The sequence below is a fragment of the Trichechus manatus genome, unplaced genomic scaffold (genome assembly GCF_000243295.1).
Source record: "Trichechus manatus latirostris isolate Lorelei unplaced genomic scaffold, TriManLat1.0 scaffold00027, whole genome shotgun sequence".
NCBI classification, from domain to species: Eukaryota; Metazoa; Chordata; class Mammalia; order Sirenia; family Trichechidae; genus Trichechus; species Trichechus manatus.
In genome coordinates, this window is record NW_004443963.1 from 7,721,860 (window position 1) to 7,734,488 (window position 12,629).

General features: G+C 43.8%; 1 protein-coding gene across 1 annotated transcript in view; it reads right to left on the bottom strand.

Moving 5' to 3' along the window:
* Nucleotides 1-12,629, bottom strand: part of NUAK1 (NUAK family kinase 1) — an 87,299-nt gene that overhangs the window by 39,444 nt on the left and 35,226 nt on the right. The window contains exon 2 of the mRNA XM_004374015.3: nucleotides 5,577-5,697. Coding sequence (XP_004374072.2) covers nucleotides 5,577-5,697 — 121 coding nt within the window. The remainder of the gene's footprint in view (nucleotides 1-5,576; nucleotides 5,698-12,629) is intronic.

The following is a 12,629-nucleotide window of genomic DNA, read 5'->3' on the forward strand; positions in this document are numbered from 1 at the left end:
TATTGTGGGGTTGTTAACCAATGTCATAAAACAATATGTGTACTACTGTTTCATGAGAAACTATTTGTTCTGTAAGCCTTCACCTGAAGTACAAGTTAAAAAAAAAAAATGCTACTTTCCTCCTCAGAACCTTCCAGTGGCTTCTCATCACTCCTAGTGTAAAATCCACACTTCTTCTTTTAGATGCTGTGGTCAAGATCTGCCACCTCTCCAGCTTCCTCTCTCCTCCCACTGTCCTCACTCACTCCCTCAGCTTCACAGGTTCTCTGTTGCTTCCACAAACACAAGCTCCTCCCTTCCTCTGAGCATTGGCACATGCTGTTCCCTTTGCCTGGAATGCCCAGCTCTTTGTAGGGCTCACCCCTCGCTTAAGAAGCCCTGGTGGCTCAACAGTTAAGGGCTCAGCTACTACCCAAAAGGTTGGCAGTTTGAACCCACTAGCGGCTCCACAGGAGAAAGACCTGGTAATCTGCTTCTGTGAAGATGACAGCCTAGAAAACTCTAGGCTGTAATGGGGCAGTTCTCCTCTGGCACATGGAGTCGCTGTGAGTCAAAAATCAACTCGACGGCACCTAACAACAACAATTTCTCGCTTCATTCAGCTCTCAGTTCAATAGAAACGTATACAGATAGGGCTTCCCTGTCCACCTCGTATGTTCACTTGTTTACCATCCATCTCCTTGCCCTTATTGTAGGCTCCATGAAAGCAGGAAGCATGCTTTGTTTGCCATTGTGTGCCATGTGGCTGAACAGGCATTTAATTCGTTCTCTTTTTTTTTTTTAATGAATGAATTACTTTTTCTCTGGAACTATCATTGGTTAGTATAGTCCAAGATGGTGCCTTAACTTCATAAAAGCCCATACTTCCTTAATATACAGGGTTAGGCACATTAATGCTTTGTCATGTGGCTGCTGTTACTGTCCTTGCTGCTGCTGCTATTTATGTGTGTGTGTTTAAAAATACAGTTTTTTAGAGAAGTTTTAGGTTTACAGAAAAATTGCAGGGGAAGTACAGAGTTCACATAGTCTCCCTCTCCTCTGACTACAGTTTATCCTATTATTAACTTCCTGCATTCATGTTACAATTGATGAACCAATACTGATACATTATCATTAACTGAAGTCCATAGTTTACTTTGGAGTCCCTGACTGGTGCAAATGGTTAATGCACTCAACTGCTAACTGACAGTTTGGAGGTTCGAGTCCACCCAGAGGTGCCTCGGAAGAAAGGCCTGGAGCTCTACTTCCAAAAACTCAGCCATGGAAAACCCTATGGAGCACATTTCTAGTCTGACACACACGGGGTTGCCATGAGTCAGAATCGACTCAACAGCAACTGGTAAAGTGAGATAGTTTACGTTAAGGATCATTCTTTGGTTTGTACAGTCCTATGGGTTTTGACAAATGCATATGTCATATATCCACCATTACAGTGCAATGCAGAATAGTTCCACTGCCTTTAAACGCCCTGCGCTTATTTCTTTTTATTGCTGAATAATGCTCCATTGTATGGTTGTACCACAGTTTGTTTATCCATTCACCTAAGGACATCTTGATTGCTTCCAATTCTTGGCAATTATGAATAAAGCTGCTATAAGCATTTGCGTGCATGCGTTTGTGGACATAAGTTTTCAATTCATTTGGGTAAATATCTAGGACTGTGACTGCTGGATGATACAAGCCAAGATTAAGCTTTGCTGCGTGTTCTTTATGGAACCCTGTTGGCATAGTGGTTAAGCGCGCGGCTGCTAACTGTGAAAAGCCAGTGGTTTGAACACCCCAGCCGCTCCTCGGGAGAAAGATGCGGCAATCTGCTTCCGTAAGCATTTACAGTTTTGAAAACCCTACAGGTAAGTTCTACTCTGTCTTACAAGGTTGCTATGAGTCAGAATCGACTCGATGGCAATGGGCTTTGGGTGTGTTCTTTAAATCATAAAGGTCTTTGCTGAAGAAAAAATTGTAAAGCTCTTTAATAGCGTCTTTTCCCTCGGCTAATGTCCAAACAGCCACTTAAGTACCTAGGCATTGGTTTTTCACTAAGGAAATTAATGCATTTCTGGACTCAGCTAGGCTCTTGATTGGCCTATCAAACAATCAATCAGCTTTCAGATAGAAGGCTCCCCTTTTACTCTGAGAGGCAGAGAAGCCTACATATTGGCTCACAGACTCAGGTCCTACCACCACTGCTCCCACCACAGTGCTGGTGCCATGCCCCAGGGTTGTGGCAGGGGCAGCAATGTCAGGCCTGAAAGGCCCAGGCTGAGGAGGACGCTGAGGGACAGAGAAGTGGGCTGCAGAGATCATCAAACAAGAAACAGTATCAGAAATACAGGCTGAGGCTGGGCAGAGGAAGAAACAAAATGGAGTCAGGAGAACCTATGTGCCAAGGCCATCAATTAACTGTGATACCCAGCAAGTCACTAACCTCCCAGAGCCTCAGTTTCCACAACTGCAAAATGGGAACACCTGGCCAGCTTATCCCACAGGTTCACTGGGGGGATTAAATGTGAGAAGGCTTTGAAACCATAAAGAGTTCTACGGATGACGTTGGAGTGAGCCTTGGGCTCCTGTGGCAGTGAGGCAGACGAAGTCACAGGACGTGAGGATCGTGGGTTCACAGTTAGAGATGTAAGAGATGCAACAGAATCTTGGAGATCTCCTATTCCTACCCCCTCGGGAAGGGAGGATAGCGGCCCTCCCCCACAGTTATTTAGTTGAATATGGGAGAGAAAGAACTTGCATGGGAGAAGGAATATGGAACAGAACAGAAACTGGAGATCTCTAGGAAATTAAAAGGAAAAAAGACCACATTTAAGTCCCTGGGAGTTTTCTGGATAAAAACAATACCTTTTATTTGTATGGTACCCTGCAGGACACAAACACTTTACAGTAGTGGTATTTTTAACCTATCTGAGGTCAGGGATTCCTTTGAGAATCTGATGAAAGCTTCGTGCTCTCTCCCTTAGAAAAAATTAACACATGTACGTAACATATAAAACAACATTGTCCAACAGAACATTCTACAATGATGCAAATGTTCTATAATTGCACTATGAGAACCACTAGCCACTTGTGGCTACTGAGCACTTGAAATGCAGCCAGTGCAAATGAGAAATGGAATTTTTAATTTTTTTAAATTCTTAATTAATTTTATATGTAAATAGCCACTTGTGGCTAGTTCCTTCTGTATTAGACAACACAGTCATATACTCTTGCAGGGAGTTTACAGACCCCTGCAGTTCACCCATGAACCTCCTTATCTATGGACCCCAGGTTAAGAACTACTTACGATGATAACCAAAATAAATAAATAAACAGTTGCCGTTGAGTCACCTCCAACTCATGGCAACCTCCTGTGTGCCAGAGTAGAACTGTGCTCCATAGGGCTTTCAGTGGTTGATTTTTTGGAAGTAGACTGCCAGATCTTTCTTCTGAGGTGCCTCTGGGTGGACTTCAACCTCCAATATATTAACTGTTTGCACCACCAAGGACTCCAGAATAGGCTTCTGTATCTACTTAATACTATTTCCCTCTTGCCTTATATTGTTTCTTATATATGGGATCCATATCATATTCATCTTTATATTTCCAACCACGTGTAACACAGTGCTTTACAAGAAGTAAACACTCAATAGACCAGTGGTTTTCAAACGTGTCAAAACATACACTGCTGGGTCGCGCCTCCAGAGTTTCTAATTCAGCAGGTCCAGGAAGAGGCCTGAGAACCTGCATTTCTAACTATCCCAAGTTATGCTGAATCTGCTGGCCCAGGGAGAATTACTGCAAGAGACATTTGTGGAATGAATAAATTTCCCTTAAAAATCCTGTCCTCAAGAGCTCCAAAAATGAGCTTTAGAAAGCTCAAGTTAAAAGATATAACCAACATTTACTTCTAGATAAGAAGCAAAAATAGAAGCAGCAAGAAAAAAAAAAGAATGGCAAAAAAAAAAACAACAGGGAACTAAATGAAGAAAAATTTTAGGGTCACCATCTGTTTTCCTCTTAGCCTTACCTGATAACTTCTTATGATCAGACCAGAAATTAAACACAGGTTCATTTTTCTGACCCAACCATAAATAAAAAATATTCTGCAGAAACACTTGGACTCAGCAAATCCAAGACTAGGAATTTATGCAAACAGAATCATCAGAAATAAATGTAAAAATGGACTCTCTGTCAACCCAGAACTAAAACAATTCCTGAGGCCAACTCTTCAGACAAAGATTGGACTGGACTGTGGGACATAAAATGATACTTGTCAAGAGGGTGCTTCTTAGCTCAAGTAGATACATGAGACTAAACGGGCAGCTTCTGTCGGGAGGTGAGATGGGAAGGCAGAGAGGGTTAGGAGCTGGTTGAATGGACATGGGGAATCAGGGGTGAAAAGGAGGAGTCTGCTCTCACAGTATGGGGAGAGCAATTAGGGTCACATAACAATGTATGTATAAATTTTTGTATGAGAGACTAACTTGAGATGTAAATTTTCACTTAAACTACAATAATAAAAAAAAGAAAGAGATGTAAAAATGATGTACAAGGAGGGTCACTAAATCCCTGTTTATAATAACTAGAAATATGAAACAACTTAAATGTTTGGCAAGGGGAATTAGATCCAATAAATTACGGTATGTCCATAAATGGAATAGTATAAAGCCTTTTAAAAATGTCTTTATGGGGGAATATTTGTTAACATAGGAAGAGATGCATGATATAACGAATGAAAAAAAATCAAGTTAAAAAAAAACAGTATAAACAGTATGACCTGACTTGGGATAAAAACCACATAGAGATGTAGAGATCAATAAAAATAGAGGTAGCTATCAATCAGACTGTTACCTCTGGGAGTCGGATCAGAAGTTACTTTTTAATGTTTGTATTTCAATCATTTTTACGAGAAACACATATTGCTTGTGTAAATTTTTTACAGGATATTGAAAGAAAAAAAAGGCTGTAGGAGGTCTATGCCCCCCTCCCCTTGCTTCTTTTCTCTCTCTCTTTCTTTCTTTTTGTGGAGGATCAAAATGTAAGCATTTTATAAGCTTTTCTCCACTCCACCCTTTAACAAACACCAACTACAACTTGGCATCCATTTGCCACACCAACAAGCAGCTACTGCACCAACAAGCCCCTCTTTTCTTGTGCTACCTGGACCTGCTCAGAGTTAATTCCTAACTCAAAGAGCATAACTTTGAGTAACTCATGACACCACCACCGGAGCGATCCACTTAGGGGAACGTAGTCACTGTTACTGGTTCATCCAGCAAACTGCCACTTTTCAGAACTCATGGCTGTCTCATATGCCAACTTTCAATAAAGCAGGTTGCTTAGCAACCACCAAAGACCTGGTAAGATGGAACAAGGCACCCATCAGAGATATTTTACGACCAAAGTGAGCTGTATTACATGTGTCTGCTTGCATTCAAGGTAACCAAGTAAGAGATAACACCCGCCTGTTTTTGCATCATGAGGAAAAATACTTGGCTCCTGCCCAGAAGGGCAATTACCTAAAAGTCTTGGCAAGCTCTGTGGTATGAGAAATGGTAACTGATATGGGGGTGAAAAAAAAAATCACTGACCTTCATAAATACTGATGATATGAGGATGGCTGAGGGATGACATGATCTCAATCTCTCGTCTGATGTGAACCATGTCCTGTTCATCCTTAATTTTGTCCTTACGAATGGATTTTATAGCAACCTATAAAGTCAGGAAATGAAATGTTAACTCAGAGAACTAAACAGATGCAAATCAGCCATTGGGGGAGTTTGGAAAATAAATACAGATGTTACTTGTTGGCAGAATAGACAATAACCAAAACAAAGCTTCAAAATACCCCCTGTCATGTCTTTCATTTATAGCAAAAACACCCCTCTCCCCACAACAGAAAACATCAGGTTTTAACAGCCTGGGGTTTGGGATGGTGGATTTTTTTTTTTTTTCATAGAGCAGAGGCTGCTTAACATGGCCAGATTCATTTACTCCAGGAATCCTGATTCCTTGAAAAAAGAAAAAAGGAGAGCTCGGTTTACAGGGTATCGATGATTAAACACGGTTTGCTGAAATTAGTATCCCTCAGTCCCAGCATGCAAGTGCCGCAGCAGTGGTGAGAAGTATTGCGTGGCCCAACTCGAGGCCCTGGGTGATGCAAATGGTGAATGCACTTGGCTGCTAACCAAAAGGTTGGAGGTTCAAGTCCACCCAGAGGTGCCTCAGAAGAAAGGCCAGGTAATCTACTTCCAAAACAAATCAGCCATTGAAAACTCTATGGAGCACAGTTCTACTATGATGCACATGGGGTTGCCATGAATCGACTCCATGGCACTAGTTAGCGCAAGGCCAATCCTACCTCAGACCTTGGGTTTCGAGACTCCAGCCTATGCTGGAGTTATGCAATCGCTCACAAGCCAAATTCTTTCTACCTATTCCTCATGCCTGAGGCACCTTTGATAGCATACAGTGTGACATAGAAGCTCTTCAAGAGAATAATCGGCGTTAAGACAAAGGAAGTGACAGCTAGACTTCCTGCCCAGCCTCAGTTGATTCCAAAGCTCCATGCCAATGTTTGCAAATCCAAACCGCAGAGAATTGCCAGGACCAACACACAGAGCAATTACTCAAAAGAAACACATAAATAAAAAGGCATTAAATGAAAATGGGGAATCTCATAAGGAAAAATATGTTTGCCAATGGATTCATCTTTGCTCATAAACAAGTTGGTTGGTAATCTAACCCGCCGTCGCTCTAATGGGGGGGCAAAACCTACTGGGGGAGGTATATCCAGGGTAACAAGGACGTCTGCCGACCAATTTGCTGCCAGCCTCAGAAAGTCGGCTTAGTTCCCTCCCAGACTGATCCCCCTGTGACCTCAACTCTCTCTTGTACCACCTTTTCCTAAATGAAGGGCAGCTTAACCATCCTTCAGGATTATAAAGGCATTAAATTCCCTAGGTGGCGTAAATGGTTTGCACTCAATTGCTAACCAAAAGGTTGGCAATTCTAAACCACCCAGCAGTACCACAGAAGAAAAAGAAGAAAAGGCCTGGCGATCTGCCTCTGTTAAGCTTCAAACCCCAAACTCACTGCCATCAAGTTGATTCCAACTCACACTGATCCTACGGGACACAGTAGAACTGCCCCACAGGGCTTCCAAGGCTGTAACTCTTACGCTGGTGGGTTCAAACTACCAACATTTCAGTTAGCAACCGAGCGCTTAACCACTACACCACCAGTGCTTCTTCTCTTAAGATTACAGCCAGGAAAACCCTGTAACACATGGGGTCGGCATGAGTTGGAATCGACTTGATGGCAACTGGTAACAACGAATTCTCTGGAGAAAAAAAGTCCTTGTCATCAGCAGCCCACAGTCACACCTTGCCTATCACGAGGTTAACCACAGCCAGTCTCATTAACAATGTATTCACACTTGTGGACACTTGCAACTTCTGACCTGCACCAGGTCTCAACCAAGCACTATGAACACAAACGTTTCTCAAATATAATCAGTCTATCTATGACTCAACAAGAATTGAAAAGCTGTTCTTATTGTTTTTGCTAGTTGCTGACCTTCCAGAAAATAGGATAAGCGACTGGCAGCTCCCTGGACTTCTCCTCTGCAATGCTTTTCCCAGTCGTAATTAAATAAGTATTGTGTCATTACTTGTCTCTACACTAGTGAGGATCTTATTCACTGCTTTATCTCCAGGGCCTAGCACAGTGCCTGGCACATGGTGTTGTTGCTGGGTGCCACTGAGTCAATTCCGACTCATAGCGACCCTACAGGAGAGAGTAGAACTGCTCCATGGTGTTTCCTAGGATGTAACATTTACAGGAGCAGATCGCCAGGTCTTTACTCCTATGGAGCGACTGGTGTGATCAAACTGCCGACCCTTCGGTTAACAGCCAAACGCTTAACCATTGTGTCACCAGGGCCCCTTGGCACATGGTAGAACTGAGAAAACATTTATTGTAGGCAGGCAGGTAGGTAGGTTGTAGTTGTTAGCTGCCATCGAGTCATCGCCCAACTCATGGTGATCCCATGCACAGTGGACCATTGTGATCCACAGGGTTTTCATTGACTGATTTTAAGAAGCAGACCACCAACCTTTCTTCCTAGTCCCTCTTAGTCTGGAAGCTCCACTGAAATCCATTCAGCATCACAGCAACAGCAAGCCTCCATTGACAGACAGGTGGCTGCACATGAAGTACATTGGCTGGGAATTGAACCGGGGTCTCCCACATAGGAGGTGAAAATTCTACCACTGAACCACAACTGCCTCTAGGTAGGTAGTTAGGTAGATAGGTAGGTAGGTAGGTAGATGGGGTGCTACAGGAGTGGGTTGGTAGGGTGGTCGTCACAGATTGAATTGTGTCCCCCAAGAATATCTGTCAACTTGGCTATGCCATGATTCCCAGTATTGTGTGATTGTCCACCATTTTATCACCTGATGTGACTTTCCTATGTGTTGTAAATCCTATCACTATGGTGTCAATGGATGGATTAGTGGCAGTTATATTGATGAAATCTACAAGATTAGATTGTGTCTTAAGCCAGTCTCTTTTGAGATATAAGAGAAGCGAGCAGAGAGACATGGCAACCTCATACCACCAAGAGAGCAGTGCCAGGAGCAGAGCATGTCCTTTGGACACTGGGTTCGTGCACAGAGAAGCTCCTAGACCAGGGGAAGACTGATGACAAGGACCTTCCTCCAGAGCCAACAGAGAGAGAAAGTCTTCCCCCGGAAACGAAGTCCTGAATTTGGACTTCTAGCATACTAGACGGTGAGAGAATAAATTTCTCTTTGTTAAAGCCATCCACTTGTGGTATTTCTGTTATAGCAGCACTAGATGACTAAGACAGTGGTGGATGGGTAGATGAGTGGGTGGAAAGAAAGGGAAGGAGAGGAGGAGGGAAGGAGAAAGAAGAGAGGCAAGAGTTTATGTTATTAAGTGATGAGAGCCCAGACCAGAGAAGGGACAAGGAAATGAGGAAAAAAAGAAAGGAGTACCCAGTCAAATAATATTGCCAAGACAGGCATCATAGTAAGATGTCTTTGGCGTCCTACCTACATAGGTGATCAAGGAATGGAGAAAGCAAACGGAGCACGGAAGCCCAGCTGGAAACCCAGAGGCAGGCTATAGCCAGAACATGGCTAAAAAGCAGGCTGCCCACAATGAATTAGCCTTCCAGTTTAAAGGCCCCTTTCCACCACAATGCCAGGCTCAGAACTACCCCTGGCCCTCATGACAGCCCTATTCAATATGCAGCAGGAAGAAAAAAAAAAAAAAAAAAAACCTCCCTTTGATTACATCAATCGTAAAGATATGACTGGGAGGCTTTATTTTATCTGAGTTGGTCTGGCGAGTCTAGGAGCTTGTTCTTGGGGGAAGGAGACAGTGAACAACACAGGCTGGTAGACAAGGAGGATGTGGGTGGCTGCTGGACCAATTCCTACATTCCTCCATGAAATAAAGATGGGCCAAGGGTAGTAACCTCCCCTTTGATTCTGCAACAGGCTGCCCTTGGCCTCGAGAAGGCCTCAAGAAGGCCCTACTGTCAAATAACAATAGGAATACATTCTTTCATCAGCCCGGGCCAGCGGAGGTTAGCAGCATTCTGAGGCGTAACAAAATAAGCCTACTTGTCAATGCTCCACTAACAGTCGAACGAGAGGCCAACAACCCCACTGTGCACCTGCCGGGGGGTGCTTCCCATCTGGGATGGAAAGGAAAGTGCCCACATTCTATGAAAACCTCACTCTGTACTGGGCAACAGAAAGGGCTCAATAAATGTTAATAGCCATGGGCATTGTTCCTCCACAAAAACTTCATCCAATGAATCTTCTATTGAGAATGTAAAAGAGGGCTCATTCTGCCTACCTTCTCACCTCCCACGTGGGAGACGCGGGTTCCATTCCCAGCCAATGCACTTCATGCACAGCCACCACCCATCTGTCAGAGGAGGCTTGTGTGATGCTATGATGCTGAATAGGATTCAGCGGCACTTCCAGACTAAGACCGACTAGGAAGAAAAGCCCGCTGATTTGCTTCCAAAAATCAGCCAGTGAAAACCCTATGGATCAAACGGTCCTATCCACAATTGATCACGGGGATGGCACACAACAGAGCAGCATTTTGCTCCATTGTGCATGGGGTCACCATGAGTCAGGGCTGACCGAGGGCAGCTAACAGCAATACCCCAAAGAGATCATGGGTAGCCAGGAGGAGACCAATGCTAGAAATTACTGAGAACTGTGCAACCTCCAAGGCTGGAGGGAAAACATTTAGTTCCACTCCCAAAAGCAGTTAACATTCGGCTGCTAACCAATAAGGTCAGCAGTTCAACTCCACCAGCCGCTCCTTGGAAACCCTATGGGGCAATTCTACTCTGTCTTGTAGGGTCACTATGAGTCACAATTGACTAGACAGCAATGGGTTTTTTTTCCCAAGAGCAGTGAGATGACCCACCCAAGGTCATAAAGCCAGTTTTGGCAAACCAAGAAAACAATAACAATAGTAATAATAGCGGGATTCATCAAGCGTTCAACACATGGTACACAAACTGTGACAAGTGCTTTACACATCACAAATCTTTACATCCTTCTCATCAGTCAGGCATCAAACCTTCTCTGAGCACCCTGGCTGACACGGTCGCCTTCACTGCCACCTCCTTTTCTCTGCACCTTTCCCTGTTTGCCTTCTTCAGAGCATTCACGTCATCTGAAATTATCTTGCTTTCTTCTTTCTTTGCAGCAAATATGGCCTGCAGGCCAAATCCAGCTCATAACCTGTTTTTCATAGGATCCAGAGAGCTAAGGTCTTTAGATTGTACCCTCACATGAAATGCCAGAAGCTCAGAACAGCTGGAGCCCTCTATTATCAGCGTGGCACCTGAGTCCCAGACCAGACAGATGAATGGACAGCACGAACCCAAAAAAGCAGCTTTCTCCCCAGGACCAAGCCCGCCTTATCTCCTTCTTATAATTGCCCTGGGAAATAAAATATTCCTACTTAGAATCAAAAGTTTGCCTCAAGGAGCCATGGAGGCTGATGAGCCCTTAAAACTATTGCCCTGAAATCATCTTTAAAGCTTAAACCAAAAATATCCCCTGAACTCTTCTTAAAATCATAGTTTAGCTTAACTAGTAAAGAATGTCTGCCTTGAGCATATGGGATCAAAGTGACAAAAGTAATTCGAAAGTGAGTTTATGTTAATGGGGGAGGAACAACTTAGAAAAGGTGAGAATGGTTGCAAACTTGAAGAATGTAATCAGTATCACTGAATTATACATAGAAACCGTCAAGTTGGTGTATATTCTCAACAACAACAAAAAATAAATTATTTTAGAAAAAAAAAGTCTGCCTCAAGATAATTGCTTCAGCCATTATGAATTTTGACTGTTCATTGGCTTTTCTTTCATTCAACAAAAATTTTTGAGCACCTATCCTGTTGCTGGTGGCAAAGTGGTTAAGAACTCGTCTGCTAACCAAAAACGTCAACAACTGGAATCCACCAGCCACTCCTTGGAAACCCTATGGGGCAGTTCTACTCTGTCCTACAGGGTTGCTATGAGTCGAAATCGACTCAACAGCAACAGGTTTGGTTTATCCTGTCCCAGGAATAGCGCTGAGGCTGCACGAGAGGAACCCAACTCAATTCTGCCCCAGCCCTGCAGGCGGGGGAGACGGGCAAAAAGCCAAAATTACACGAGTAATTACGTAATTAGCCTCCTGGCCAAGAGATACCAAAGAGATGTACAGAGATGCCCACCACCACAGAGGAAACCCTTCTCTCGACCTTTCCTCAATTTTCACAGCTACCAAGAAAGACAGAGGTAAGCAAAGGGCCCAGCAGGAAGAGATGACCCAACATCTGAAACCACACATACTCCAAGGAAATCCCAATGTATTCCTGCACAAGTCGAAGAGGTTTCATGCCCCCTTCAAAACGCCTGGAGTGGAGGCTTAGGTGTTTGCGCCTGACACCCAGTACGGCCCCTTTCATAAATGTTTCCAAGTCTAGACGGCACCAAGTGCCTTATAAAATAGTCTGCTTTTAAAGAAGGCCACCCTATAGTTTAATGTTTAAACCATATGTAGCAGAAGGTTTGGCCATGGACCTGCAAAGTCTGCCCTGCGGTGCCTGCCTACTTAAGACGCCAAGTTCCTTCAGCCAATTCTCGTCTTTTGTTAAATGTATCAGGCCCAGCCTGCTCTTCTGCATTGGCAGTTTGGGTTTTTTTTTTTTTTTCCTTTTTGAATAATCACCAGAAACCACCTGTTCTGTAGCCTGCCAGGGTCTTTTTCCACAGTGGCTGCTATGAATGTTAACAACTCAGAGATCTAGGCACAGTTATAGGGGTGCAGGTCCTTGGGTGGCACAAAGGGTTAAGCACCCAACAACTAGCCCAAAGGCTGGCAGTTCAACAACTGCCAGAGGTGCCTCAGAAGACAGACTTGGCTGTTTCTGAAAGGTCACAGCCTAGAAAACCCTATGGAGTAGTTCTACTCTGCACACATGGGGTCACCATGAGTCAGAATCCACTCAACAGCAACTAACAACAAACAAGAATAACATGGGGAAGCAGGACAGTATGGTGAAAAGCTCAGGCTTTACCAGGTGGGTGACTTAG